Below are 14,457 nucleotides of genomic sequence, written 5' to 3'. Positions count from 1 at the left end.
AAGGGGTATCTTGAAAGCCAGGCGAGGTTTTTGGTTTTACTGAGCGAGAAATGGGCCCGGGAGAGGCATCTGGGCAGAAAAGGGTCACAAGTGGTAAAGGTGCTTCAGGTCAGGACCGAGAGCAGGTGCGGGAACTTGTGACCTAGGTGGACTCCGGCGGCTCCAGATCCACCTACTCGGATACTACAGGTAAGCGGAGGGCGGGGCGCCCAGGCGGAGCTAGGGGCCGGGAGGTGAGCCCCGGCCGGCAGCACCGCCAGAACGCCAGCCTCAGCAGAAGTGGGCGTTCCTCCACCCCAGCTGCCCGGCCCCTTCCACTCCGGGTGGCCCTGACGTGGCGCTCGACCTCGCGGCGTCCGGATCGCTCAGCTCCCGCTGCTTTTCTCAGCGACCAGCCCCACGCCCTGAGCCGCACGCCCGCAATTCCCGTCGCGGAATGGCGGCGACGCCTGCCGCATAAACCTCCGGGCGGGTCTCCATAGTGACTGGCGCTTGCCCCGTCCAATGGCGCCCAGGTGCCTGTTTGTTTCCGCCCCGCGCCTCCCTCGGGGCTGAGGCTTCCTTGACTGACAGTTCTCCCTGGGCGCTGTTACGTAAGAGGAGGGACCAGCGCGGCCCCACCCGAGAGGAGCAGATTTGATTGGCAGAACGTGCAGCCGTCTCCCAACGCCTCCCGGAAGCACGTCCTTGATGGATGGAGAGCCAGCCACTCCGAGCGGGAGGCTGGGCGGAAGCGGCCGGGCTGGGGCGTGGCCAGGGCGTGGCCCGAGGGGCAGGGCAGGGCGGGGCGGGGCGGTCGTAGCGGGCGGGGAGCTGTAGGGGCCGGGCTCCGCTGCGGGCAGGGATGCTGTGGGGCCACCGCGGCGCTTGGCTGCTGGAGCTCCGCGGTGAGGTAAGGCGCCCTGCTCACTGGTAGACGGGTAGCCGAGGGCCGCTGGGAGCGTAGGTCCGAGCCTCTCCGGTCCTCGGGGCCGGCGCGCCCCTGCCCTGCGGGGTGCCCGGGACTCTTGGGCGACGGCGGCCGCGCTGGGACACGGGGGCGGGGCCGGCACCTGTGCGCGTTCGCAGGCACCTGCTGCGCGGCCTTCGCCCGCAGTCCGCAGTGGGGGGCTGCGGCGGGAGCCAGGCCGCCTGCGGCAGAGAGGAGGCTTCATGGCGCTCCCGTCGAACCCGCCCCACCGGCCCGACCCGGCTTCCACTCCGTAGCCGAAGGGACCTAAGGAGCCCCGAGGCCTCAGCCTCTGTGGGAGAGGTTCGCGGGCCCCAGCCGGCCTCCAGCTAGCACCGAGGCCGGGGCCTAGCACCCGCCTTGCATCACCTGGAGACAGGTTTGTCCAGATTCTCAGAGTGCTGTGAGACGGGTTTGTGCCCCAGGCCAGGGTGGCCATCCCAGCTCGCTGCCCGTCTCCGCTGTCTCCACCGAGCCTGTCCGGAGCCAGAGCTGTTTACTCTTTCCTGGGTCCTGCCTTGTTGCCTTTTAACGTTAAATTTCGTGAACCCGGTTTGGAGTGATGTATAAGTTAGTGCCCATGTTGGCTCTATGTCACAGAGGAGGAACAGCCCGCGCAGCCCAGTCTCATTGGGCAATTCATCGCACAGGCGAAGATAACGACTTCTCTCAGCTCTGTGATGTAAAGGCAAGCAATCCTGTTTTGTTCGTAGAGCCGAAGTAGCAGAAATTCTGATACTGTTTTCTGAGAATAAGGATGTTGCCTCTTTGTCTTCCATCTGTCGTTCCTATTTAACTGTCATTCTGTACTTAGGATAGATCTAGAGAACGATGTAGTTTGTTTTTGTAAAGTTTGCTACGATTCCTTGTGCTTGATGTTCCTGCTGGCTCAAACCCTCCAAGTTTAAAATTCCACTTCGATGGATGGTACATGGAACCTCTTGACTGAAGATATTAAGAACTGAGGGCTCGGTTTATTGAATTTTTAAAAATATTTTATTATTTTTATTTTATGTGTATGAGTGTTATTCTTGCATGTAGGTAAGTGCACCCGTGTCATGCAATGCCCATGGAGGACAGAAGAGGCTGTTGGATCCCCTGGAACTGGAGTTATGGACAGTTGTTAGCTGCTATGTGGGTGCTGGGATTCGAACCTGGGTCTTCTGCAAGAACAGTGTTCTTAACTGCTGTGCCATCTCTCCAGCCCGGTTTATTGAATTCTTAAAGGCAAAGACAGAATGATAATGTGTAGAGTTGAAAGGGACTTTACAGGTATTGTAGCACACCAGTACCTTGACAAGTCAGCACCAGGCTCCCAGGGGGTGGAGATACCTGGTTAAAGCAGGTGTGCCTTAAAAGGCAAGAGTGCTAGTCCTGAAAAATCAATATGGTTTTTGTTTGGGGCAAACAGGAACACGGCCCCCCATCCCCATTTTTGATACACCATTGTGTCAGTCGCCTTTAAAAGCAGGTTTGTAGAGCTCATGTCAATAGGTTAGTGAAGGAACTAGGATCCCCATCCTCTGATTTAATTACCTGATGGCACTATCCTCCTGGAAAGCAAAACAGCAGTAGTAGGCTGGGACAGTTCTGGTACCCACCCATAGATGTCAGGCCCACGGGAGAAGTCAGGTCACTGCTCATTGCAGATGTTTGGTACATAATTTGCTTCTTAGGAATTTGAGGAAAAGTTGCCAAGTTTTGACCCTTTTCACCTTCAGCCTTTGGTACAGAAAGCAATCCAGAGAAGGGGCAATATTTTAAACACAGCAGAACTCGAGACAGTCTTAAGCTGCGGTCGGTTACTATTTCCTTCTTTGTATATTTAGTAATGACCCACTGACCTTGTGACCTGTGGGACATGCTGCTTTTCCACTACTTGAAGTTGTTTGTGGAATGTCTGTTTTGCACCTCTTCCTGCATTTGCACACTAGCAATTCTGTAAATGCCTAATACTGCAGAATTTCCATATTATTAGCACTATCAGAAACAAAAAAATGCCATTTCTGCTAGGAATTCCTGTATTCCCAGTACTCTAAGGCAGAGGCAGGAGGACCGAGAATTTGAGGCCTGCTTGGGCTACATAGTGAGACCCTGTTTTTTATGATTTTTAAAAATATTTTATTTTTATTTTATGTGTATGAGTGTATTGCCTGCATGTAGGTAAGTGCACCCATGTCATGCAATGCCCTCAGAGGACAGAAGAGGCCATCAGATTGCCTGGAACTGGAGTTATGGACAGTTGTTAGCTGCCATGTGGGTGCTGAGATTCGAGCCCAGGTCTTCTGCAAGAACAACCAGATTTTTAAAGGGCAGTTTCTTGGGGTAGTACTGACAGGACTCTGGTAACCCCCCTTTACTGACATGGGTTTGCTTTGCTATTGGTGTTTTGTCTTACTTCTTTGGCTAATAGTTTTGTACTTAAGACAGTTCATTCAAGACATTCCTAAGTCACCCACCTTGACCCTAGGAACAGTAATACAACTTTCGTGTAGGTGGTACAGTACATCCTGCATATGGCTTTCCCCTTTGTCAGCTGCCCAGACATTATGCCAGTAGCAACTGCTGTGTTGTACTCCATACCATTAGAATTGTTGGCACAAAAGCTGAATTGTGTCACTGAACATTCTAAATGCTGCCTAAGGGACCTGGTGCACAGTTGATGATGTTTGTTTGTGACACAGGGTATCTCCTTGGAATCCAAACTGGCCTCAAATCTGGGTCCTCCTACCTCAGCCTCCCAGGTGGTGGGATTACCATGCTTGGCTGTGGTGCTCAGATTCTTAAAGAAATCTGAAGCTGTGGGAGAAATTGTGGATGGGAGTGTAGAAGGAAATTATTCCTAAAGGTCTCTTAAGACATTTCTTAGGCTTCTATAACTGTGTCCTGCATATTAAGGTGTTGTGTCTCCAAGATCACAGGTGCTGTCTTTAACCATCCCAGAAGTGTTTAACTTTTGGTGTTGGTATGTTTGTATTTTTTTCCATTTGTTTCAAGGCAGAGTGAATGCTGAGGACAGAAGAGTTGGATGACAGAGACCACTGAATTTCTTTGGAGTGCACGTTATGAACCCTTTGTGGAGCATGTCTGCAGGCTCTGTGCGAAAAGTAGGTATAGTCAATGAAGAGTTCTGTCAGAAAGGAGGGTCAGAAGGAAAGTTAAAATGGTCTATATCAAGGTCACCCATAATCTTTGGCAAATTTACCTGGTTTGTCTAGTTTTATTTTTGAGAAATAATTTTGATCATTAAAGTCAGTTTCTCAGGCTGAGAGTACATGTCAAATAGAAGTTCTGGTAATCACTACTTCAAAATCATTTTCATTTAGATTATACATGATGAAATTTGTGATACATCTTTCTAAAAGTTTCTTAGTTGAAATTTCAAGAGAAACTTTAAGAAACATCAGTCCAGTAAAGTCACCTGAGAATTGAGGGACATAAATTAATTGTTGTAAATAAAATTTCTTTTTTTCCTTTGGGTACAAAGTCTTGCTGTTATAGGCCTGGCTAGCCTGCTACTCACTGTGGCTAACACTAACAGCAGTCTTCTTGCCTTAGCCTACTGAAGGTTGGGATTTTCAGTGTGAGCCACTATGTACAGTTTTTAAATACATACTAAAAAATACATTGATTGAGTTCAAGGTCAGCCTGGTCTACACAGTGAGTTCTAGGCCAAGTCTCAAAAAAAAAAAAAAAAAACCCCAAAAACCGATATTCCAGACTGGTGAAATGGCTCAGGCACTTGCCGCCAAGTCTGAAAACTTGAGTTTGAGCCCTAGGACCCACATGTTGGGAGAGAACTAACTCCTACAGGTGGTCCTCTGGCCATCACTTGTTCTCTATGGCATATGTGTCTCCCGCCCCAAAAATAAACGAAAAATTTTTTAAACTTTTTTTTTTCTTTGTTTTTTTGGTCTTTTCGAGACAGGGTCTCTCTGTAGCCCCAGCTGGCCTGGAACTCACTATGTAGAGCAGATTGATCTTGAATTCACAGAGATCTGCCTGCCTCTGCCTCCCAAGTGCTGGGATTAAAGGCTTGCATCACCACACCTGGCCAAAACTTAAAACGTGTGTGTGTGTGTGTGTGTGTGTGTGTGTGTGTGTGTATTTTTCTTTTTACCAAAGCTTAAATATAAAAGCAATAATAAAAAAATAGCTCAATCCCATTTCCAGGCTCAATACCACAATTACTTTTCTTTGTCTATGTATATATAGTGTATAGTTTTGGGTTTGTTTTTTTTTTTTTTCGTCTTTTTTGAGACAGGGTCACCTTGTAGCCCCAGCTATCCTGGAACTCACTATGTAGACCAGGCTGGCCTGGAACTCACAAAGATCCTCATGCCTCTGCCTCCCAAGTGCTGGGATTAAAGGCATGCGCCACCACGCCTGGCTATAGTATATAGTTTTTATACATAATTAAAAGTCTTTGTTATACTCAAGGCTGGGTATGTCATTGAGATTCTAGTTTATTTCCTGGTCATTCTGACCTTCTCGTTGACTAAGGATAACAGTGTATGCTGGTGATCCTACAAATGTGGAAACGTATCAAGATCAAAATGAGATCTACACACGTGAGATAATAGCTTCATTCTTTTGTTTCTATCAAAGTGCTAACATCAGAGTGACTAATTTCAGTCATCTACACTATTTATTTTGAACTTCTTGGTACCTGCTTTTCTAGAGCATCTGTGTGTACAAAGGGACTTCTCTGATCTTAATGGGTTGCCTGTGACTTTGTAACCCCTTGCTTCTTGAGGCTACTAGGAGAATGTTTCTGTTTGCTTGTGAAAATACTGGCTGTGTTTTCATATAGAATGCCACTAATGAGTTTCCAACTGCTTTAGTCCTACTTCAGTCTTGTTTGCTCCTTATATGACCTGCCTATGATGACTTTCAAGGCATCTTGACCATGGTGTTAGAATTTCTATATAAAAGTAATTCTAGCTTAAAAGATAGAATGGAACTAATAATGTACTCTGTGATTTAAGAGTTGTCATAAATTCTCACAATTTCATCCTAAATAGCGATCAGATGGTGAAGAGAAGACACTAACAGGGGAGGTGAAAACCAGTCCTCCACGAACTGCACCAAAAAAACAGCTCCCTTCTATTCCCAAAAATGCTTTGCCCATAACAAAACCTACATCTCCTGCCCCAGCAACGCAGTCAACAAATGGCACACATGCTTCTTATGGACCCTTTTACCTGGAGTACTCGCTTCTCGCAGAATTGTAAGTTCTTAACAGATTGTTTGGTTCAGTTATGAATGAGCCTTGAGGGTGAAAAGTGAAATCTCTCTGTATAGGCTCATAAATTAATTCTGAAGCTCACGCTTGTTCCAGTCTTACTCTGTTTTGGAGAGCAGGAAGGACCCTAACAGTTGTGGAGAACATACAGTAGACAGGAACCTGGTAACTTAATGCTGGTTCCCTGGGAGCATTTCACCTGAAGAGGCTTCTGTGGAGGGTGGGCTGTGGCTGGGTAGCAGTCTTTTGGGTCATGCCCATTAGGAAGTTTGGGTTCCATTTTAGTTCCCACCTTTTAGAAAGTACCCTGACAAAAGAATGGTTTCAAAAGGAACCAGTTAGGAAGGCAGACTGTCAGCAGGTAAAGGAGTGCAAGTACTGACTTGAGGGGGAAACTCTAAAGTTTGTTTGGTTTTGGTCTTTTTGGGACAGGGTCTCCCTGTAGCCCCAGCTGTCCTGGAACTCACTATGAAGACCAGGCTGGCCTTGAACTCACAGAGAGCCACCTGCCTCTGCCTCCTGAGTGCTGGGATTAAAGGCGTGCGCCACCACACCCGGCCTTAAAAAAATGTTTTTAAATTACATTTTTGCTTGTGGGGTTACATGCTTCCACACACAGCAGCCTGTGTGTGGAGGTCAGAGAACATCTTGGGGGAGTTAGTTCTCTCCTACATGAGTCTTGGGAATCGAACTGAGGTCATTGGGCTTGGTGGCAGGCACCTTGCTTGAGCCATTTCACAAGCCATTTCACGAGCCCTAAGAATACTTATTCAAGCTGTTTTGTGTTTGAAGGTCTAGTCTGTTATTAGAAGGGATTTGACTTACTGGTATGACCCCTCCAAAGCCCTGTAGAGGGAGTGAAAGCTTTGGGCTCCATAACTTATCACAGAAGTCCACCCTTGCACTGAAGTTGCATCTGCCTAAGGAGAGCAGGAACAGAGCACTGTACTATAGAGCACTAGTAGTGACAGAACAGGCTGGCACACATGAGGGCTTCAGTACCACAGAGATTCAGAAAGCATTTGTTTGGATCATTTTTTGAAGGGATAGAAAGTCTGGAAAATTCCTAATTTCCATCATTTAAAATTCCTCTGTATAGACAGTTATTTTCAAAGCATCCTGATCCCTCCTCCCAGTGTACTAGTGATGCAATGGTTAGAGGGAATGAGGCCACAGTGTAACTTGGCTGGGTATGACTGGGTAGGCATGGTCCCTTCCGCTCTATAATGGATGCCTTGTATTTTGAGGCTGAGCAGTGAGGTGAACAGGCTCTGATTGTGATAATCATGTCTGCTGTGTGTTCAACAAAAAACTGCCTTCTCTTGCAAACCATACTAACTGAAGTTTGACTTACTTCTATAGGCATGCTAAATTTTAGTGATTTAAAAAGGTAATCTACCAGGTATGGTCCCAGCACTCAGGCTGAAGTCGAAGAATCTGCCACAAGTTTGAGGCCAGCCTGGGGTACATAGATAACTTAGAAAATGCTTAAAAGTAAATGTTATGGCACTTAGGTAATAAAAACAAGGCTCCATAAACTTTCTCAGTACATACCAGGATTTACAGGTGAATACGTTTAAAGTATCTTGGTCAACATTGCTCTTTTCAAGGTCATAACTGCAGCTGCAGCGAACAGCTGCCTATGGGTAACTAGGTCCCAGAAAAACCAGTAAAGCCTTTCTTCATGATACTTAGCTTTCCTTGTGTTGACATGCACCAGTTGCTCACTCTAAGGCGGCCCACAGAATTTGATTTAGGAGATGTTGAGGAACAGAATGCATATGGGAGTTCACATGATGCCTCCACAACACCACACATCTAAACACTGCCTACACGTGGCTAGTGAGGCAAACTCAAAAGGACAGCAAAGTGATGTTGACTCTGCAGACTCTTAGCATAGCCTAGTGCCTAAGGTTGCACTTAAAAGCACTTTGTAATTTCGTAGTATAAATGTAGCATACTGAAGCCCAAAAGGAAAATATTACATTTTTAATGTGTGAGCTCTAGAATTTGTATTGGTAAAAGCAGTAGCTTTACATTTACCTCCTTTAATGGCCTCAAATTATCAGTTTCTGGGAGTAAAATGTGGTTCTTTGTGTCTCCTGTTTGGCTGTCAAGTTTGTCTGTGGGCTGCTTTTGAAGCCGGTATATGGGTGGTCCATCAGGGCGATGCTTAGAGTTGGGTCAGGGTCAGGTAAGAGATCAGGATGACTTGACTTGTATAGTTTAGGCACCAGCTGCCCCTCGAGGTATCATGCCTTGTCTCAGGAAATGAACGTGGGGTGGCGTGACCTGTATGTGTCATTGACATCTACCAGCTAATTATTGTACTGCTTTTGTTTTAGTACCCTGGTTGTGAAGCAGAAGTTACCAGGTGTCTATATACAGCCATCTTACCGCTCTGCATTAAGTAAGATATGGATCCAATCTTCATTTTTATATGGCATGGTTCGTTCCTCTGAGACAGATGGGACTTCAGCGTGTTTATTTTTCCCTGCAGTGTGGTTTGGAGTAATATTCATACGGCATGGGCTTTATCAGGATGGCGTGTTCAAGTTTACAGTTTATATTCCTGATAATTATCCGGATGGCGACTGTCCAGTAAGTAGGACACACAGTTGAGCCTATGTGCAGAGTGCATTCACTGATGGGGAACTGTGGCTTACAGATTTCTTGGTTCTTCTCCTGACCTAAATCTTGTAATGATGTCAGTTTCCTCAGATACATGTCTCCCTATAGCCTTTCATGAGTGTTTGGTGCTTTGTTACCTCTTTGGTCATGGCATCTTCTACCTACCAAGTTCATCTTTTCTTTACTCAGAGTGTATGTGAAACTGGGGGTGGTACTACACCACTCACTGTGTGACTGGTGATGGCCATGTTGCAGTAACTCCCTCCCCCCATTGCCGTTAGCTACAGAAAAATGGTTATAATGGTTGAGGACCCTTGAGGCTGATATGACTCTGATAGCCATGTTATCCTGAACTTTCTCTCTAGGATCTACTAACTATTAAAGGCTGTCTCTCTTTACATACAGCGCTTGGTGTTTGATATTCCAGTCTTTCACCCACTAGTTGATCCCACCTCAGGTGAACTAGATGTGAAGAGAACATTTGCAAAATGGAGGTTAGTGTATCAGCATTTCTTCCAGTTATACAGACAACAGGAACAGGCCTCAGTAACCATGCTTCTTCTCTGCAGGCGGAACCATAATCATATATGGCAGGTGTTAATGTACGCAAGGAGAGTTTTCTACAAGATCGACACAACAAGCCCCCTCAACCCAGAGGCTGCAGTACTGTATGTGGCTTTTACTTTAAGATAAATTTCAAAATGTGGCTAAGGAGGTTAAATTGGTAATTTTTTTAAAACTTTTAACATAGGTATGAAAAAGATGTGCAGCTTTTTAAAAGTAAAGTGGTCGACAGTGTTAAAGTATGTACTGCTCGTTTGTTTGACCAACCGAAAATAGAAGACCCCTATGCAATTAGGTGAGTGGGGCTTTGCCTTACACTTCCATTTTACAGGTGGTCTCAGAATGAGGCATTAGAAGGATCATATGTATTAGCCTAGAGCGCTTATCTTTTGATTACTCAATTTCTGATGCCACTTGAGCGCTTGGCCTTAAACAAAAGTCTTTATGTTGCTTACACTGTGCCAGTAACACTATACCTGAGAATCCTTGTAAAGTGCTTATTCATTCCCCTGTGAGGACTTTGCAGAAAGCAGTGTTAGCTGATGTGCCCCCCCCACCCTTTAAACTGTTCTTCCCTTTAGATTTGGTGAAGAGAAAGTGTGGAATGTTAAGAATAGAGGGTTTGAGCTGGGCATGGTGGCACACGCCTTTAGTCCCAGCACTTGGGAGGCAGAGGCAGAGGGAGCTCTGTGAGTCCAAGGCCAGCCTGGTCTACATATTGAGTTCCAGGCCAGCTGGGGCTACAGGAAAACCCCGTCTCAAAAACGAAAAAAAAAAAAAAAAAAGAAGAAAAGGAGGGTTCCTGTAACTCATTTGATTGTGGGAAAACTTGTGAAGGAGTTTGAAGATTTAGAGATGGGTGATTTTGTTCTGTGGTAACATTAGTACTGTTGGGAAGGCAGTATCATGTGTTGGTTGAGTATGGGCTCAGCTGATGGACTGGTTGGCTTCTGTGCCTTTTTAATTTGTGGTGATCCAAAGCAGTTACTTGTTTTACTGTGCCTTGGTCTCTTCATCTTTAGATAGTAGTATTTCAGGATGATCTGAGGTTTGAAGGGATAAATCCATGTATAAGAAATAAAGATAGCTGTCAGGTGAAAACTTCCTTTAGACAACAGCATGTGTGTTGGCAGCTGGTTAAAGATTACTCTTTAAACATATTCTTTGTAAGCTTTATTAGAATTGTCTTGATTGAAAAATGAATGCTGTACACATTTAGAAACCCACATACTATTTTTAATATTTTTCTGCCCTTGAAGCTTTTCTCCATGGAACCCTTCTGTACATGATGAAGCCAGAGAGAAGATGCTGACTCAGAAAGTAAGTAGACAGTCACCTTTGAAATGGCTCTCCCTGTTCCTTGTCCACAGTATCTTCCACTAGTTACAGCTCAATGTGGGGAAACTCATTAGTATGGTGCTGAATTTTCCCCTCATCAGTTTTTTTTTTTTTTTTAATCTCTGTTTTTGATTGTGCCTAGAAGAAGCCTGATGAACAGCACAATAAAAGTGTTCATGTTGCTGGCCTGTCATGGGTAAAGCCTGGCTCAGTACAGCCTTTCAGTAAAGAAGAGAAAACAGTAGCAACTTAAGAGATGGTGATCTGGTGCACCATGCACTTTCCTGCTGGACTCTGGCCTAGTTAAAGCTGACTAATGGCGAAGGACTGCCTGAAGTGTAAACTGCGTGAACAGTAACTGGTTATCAGTGTTGTCGTGTATGCGTAGGTTCTAACAGCAGGTTGTGGAAACCTCATCAAGTAATGCTTTACTTCTGTCAGAAGTGTCAGGGTGGTTATCTAGTTCAGTACTCCAAATTATTGGGGACCTTGAGGTTTTAAGTATTTTTCTGAATACACTACTAGAGGTAAGTTGCATTTACTTAATAGAATGGAGTGAGATTAGCACTACTTAACAGTTTGCTGGTTGGTGGTTTCAGTTGTACATATGTTGGGCTATGGAGAAGAAGGGTGTAGAGAGCAGGTTCAGGAGCGCAGCACTTTGAAGTGGAAGATTGTCTGAACTTCATTTCAGCCTACTGTCTTACAGATCTATAACTGCTATCTCTGAGAAACATCAGAAAAGTAGCAGGAAACCAGAATGCTTGTTCCTACTTGTTTTTTTTTAAAAAAAGCAAATCACTGTATTTTTATGGCAGGAGGGAGAAAAAGTGTTAAAACTGTTTCTAATGAAGTCAGATATTTAAATGATGAATGACTAATGTGTTTAGTAGAGATAAAATAAATCAATAAATGATTGTTTTTTGTCATTTATACAGGACACTAAATAATTTTTCAATATAACTAAACAGACTAATTTATAAATTGCTTTATTGAAAAATACACTTATTTTCATATAAAATTACAGTAGCAGTATCAGGTTTTATAAATATTTTTTCAGAACACTATTCTAATTGAATAGTATAAATTCTATTATGTCTTTTAGAGCAATATGAAGTTACCTAGTAACTTTGTTTATGATTCAATTTACAATTAAATTTTCTCCCTAATAAGATTATTAATTCAACGTTAAAACTACTGGAACAATAATGATTAATAAAGATATATGTAGATAATTCAACAGCTGTTAAATATTTTTCTAATTTGTATAATGGTACTATGTACTAATAAAAACCTAAATTCTCCAACATATTTTTTTAACTTCCAGGAATACACCCAAAGATACTTCTAAAGGAAGCAGTCATAATTTTTCAAATCAATGCCCTCAATTTGACTTGATTTTAAAATCTTGCTTAGCTAGCTGATCACTATGTAACATTACCACCATAAACTGGAGAAGTCTACACATGCCCAAAAGGTAGCTACTAAGGCATTAACAGTCTCTTAAAAAGTATAAAAGCATTAAAGAAAATGTTGGCTGCTTAACCTAGAAATCTTATACCTAATAAGTTTACACTGTAGAAAGTGCCATCATAGATATACAGCAAATCTGGGTTACAGAGTCATGCATTTTACAGCCTTAAAGTGCCACCACTTATACAGGTCCATTCAAATATTGCACAACTTTCACACTTTGCCACACCTACTGGGAAAGGGGACAAGTGCACAAAAGGAACAGGAACCTTAGGCTAGTGACTGAAAGTCTTATTATACTCCCTTCCATCTGTTTTAGGACAAAAATACCTAAGTTTTGTGTTGCTTTTTGTAAGGACTGGAGCTGACCATATGCAGGTAGAAATTAATTTAAAATTAATTTCCTCTGCTGAAACATGTCAACAGAGGCTTTTTATATATGACATCTTGTTTTCTGCAGTACTTGTAAAAGTATACCAGTGTTAAAAATCCCACGTTTGGATTCTAAGAAATGTTGAAGGTTAGCATTAAATCATAGGGGAAAGGCAATTGGGATGAATAAAAATGTCCTAAGGATACTGGAAGGAGTAAGTCTGATTTCTCACCTTGAAGTCCCTTCCACTTTTTGTTTTGTTTTTGAGTCAGGGTCTCATTACCGAAGGCTAGCCTTAAATTCCTGATTCTCTTGGGTGCTGGGATTATAGGCAGGTGCCACCCTGCCCAGCCAGAACCTTCTTTTTTCTGCCAGGCTCTAATTAATTGTTGGATTAAGGAACAAGGCTCCATAATCCAGTATGCTTTAAATGCTGCTGTGAAACAGTTCGTGAAAAGACAGTTTCCATACGGGAGACTAACCTCAATGGGAACCTCGGTCATTAGCTACATCTTGGAGACGACGTAATAAAGCCGAATGATTTTCTGGGCAAATTCTTTTTGCAGGTGATTCGCTTCCATCATCCAAAAGAATCCCTCTCTTTTTAGTTGGAGTCTCTCCTGTCCGTATCATACTGTTAATTTCTCTCAGTTTCTGTGGTCAGGAAAAGACAGATATAAAAACTTCAAAATGCTAATGCACATTGCTCAGTATTAAGTTAAGGAATCTCAAATGAATAAGCAGTTTAAGAATTTGAACATCTTTATAGAGAAAAGAAAGCCTAAATGATACATCCTACTAACTTCACTTCTGGTCTGCAGAAACTCATGACTCTCTGGGTAGCACCCAGTATTTCCATTTTTAATAGGATTCATTGATGATTTTGATACAGTGTACACATATTTACAATGAACACAAGTTCATCAACTTGTTTTTGTTTTCATGATAGTGTTAGGTGACTATACTTTTAGGCCACGTTTAATCATCAAATTTTAAATTTTGTTGTGTGTATGTGCACAATGTTTGTATGTGAGTGCATGTGCCATGGTATATGTGTTGATGTCAGAGGGAAAAAAAAACTTTGTAGATTTAGTTCATTTCCACCTTTACATGGATTCTAAGGATCAAACTCAGGTTGCCAGGCTTACATAGCAAGGGTTCCCACCCACTGAGCCATCTCAGTGGCCCCATATCCACTTAAATAACTGACCTCAGCAAGTTTAGTGGCTCACACTTGTAATCTCAGCATTCAGGAGGTAGAGACAGGAGGATTGCTGCAGGCTCAAGACCAGCCTGGTCTGTACATCAAGTCCCAGGTCAGTCAGGATTACACTGCAAGACCCTGTCTCAAGCCCTTTTTCTTTTTTCTTGTATTTTTGAGACAGGATGTCATTGTCAGCCTAGGCTGATCTGGAACTTGCCTTATAACGCAGGTTGGCCTCAAACTTATGGCAGTCCTCCTGTGTCAGTCTTGCATGCTGAGATTACAGATGTGAGCCACCACACTTGGCTTATTTTTCATTTCCAGACAGGGTCTTGCTAATTGGCGAGGTTAGCTTTGAACTCACTTTGTATCCCAAGCAGGACTTGAAATTAGATCTTCCCACCTTGGTCTCCCAAGTAGCCACCAGGCCCGGTTAGATGTCATTCATTTTCTAGATGTCCTTCTCCACTAGAATTTCACTAGAGAAATAAGCTTTAGTTCCCTAAGGCATTTACATGTAATGAATTAGCAACCTCTGGGTGTATAATGACTAATGCTATTCTTGAGAAAATTGAGAAGTTACTAAAATTTTCCTCCATGTTCTGTGAGCAACTCAGTGAAGAAAGACATCACCAGAATGCAAGACTAAAATCTCTTCTGTAGCATCATTGTTTCTTGAG

General features: G+C 43.6%; 2 protein-coding genes across 11 annotated transcripts in view; one reads left to right on the top strand and one right to left on the bottom strand.

The window, feature by feature from the left end:
• Nucleotides 1-785: 785 nt before the first annotated feature.
• On the top strand, nt 786-12,245 carry Aktip (AKT interacting protein). 9 transcript variants are annotated; one of them, XM_029562051.1, is made up of 11 exons: nt 797-892; nt 3,951-4,056; nt 5,453-5,520; nt 5,974-6,179; nt 8,540-8,604; nt 8,695-8,795; nt 9,231-9,319; nt 9,395-9,493; nt 9,577-9,684; nt 10,649-10,709; nt 10,870-12,245. In XM_029562051.1, exons 3-11 carry the CDS (start codon nt 5,464-5,466, stop codon nt 10,978-10,980), a joined length of 897 nt encoding a protein of 298 aa, XP_029417911.1. In that variant the 5' UTR covers nt 797-892; nt 3,951-4,056; nt 5,453-5,463; the 3' UTR covers nt 10,981-12,245. The 9 variants fall into 9 exon arrangements, with proteins under 9 accessions (XP_008828288.1, XP_008828290.1, XP_029417911.1 ...); XM_029562052.1 differs by having other exon boundaries at nt 3,947-4,056; nt 10,873-12,245; XM_029562050.1 differs by having other exon boundaries at nt 3,947-4,056.
• Rbl2 (RB transcriptional corepressor like 2) overlaps nt 11,792-14,457 on the bottom strand; it is an 80,973-nt gene continuing 78,307 nt past the window's right edge. For both annotated transcript variants that reach the window (XM_008830070.3, XM_008830069.3), the window contains one exon: nt 11,792-13,227. In XM_008830070.3, the coding sequence (XP_008828292.1) occupies nt 13,057-13,227 (171 nt within the window). In that variant the 3' untranslated portion in view covers nt 11,792-13,056. The remainder of the gene's footprint in view (nt 13,228-14,457) is intronic.

The sequence above is a fragment of the Nannospalax galili genome, unplaced genomic scaffold, assembly GCF_000622305.1.
Source record: "Nannospalax galili isolate Female #2095 unplaced genomic scaffold, S.galili_v1.0 scaffold274, whole genome shotgun sequence".
NCBI classification, from domain to species: Eukaryota; Metazoa; Chordata; class Mammalia; order Rodentia; family Spalacidae; genus Nannospalax; species Nannospalax galili.
Note: the sequence above shows the minus strand (reverse complement) of the source record. Positions and strands in the feature narration are given on the sequence as shown.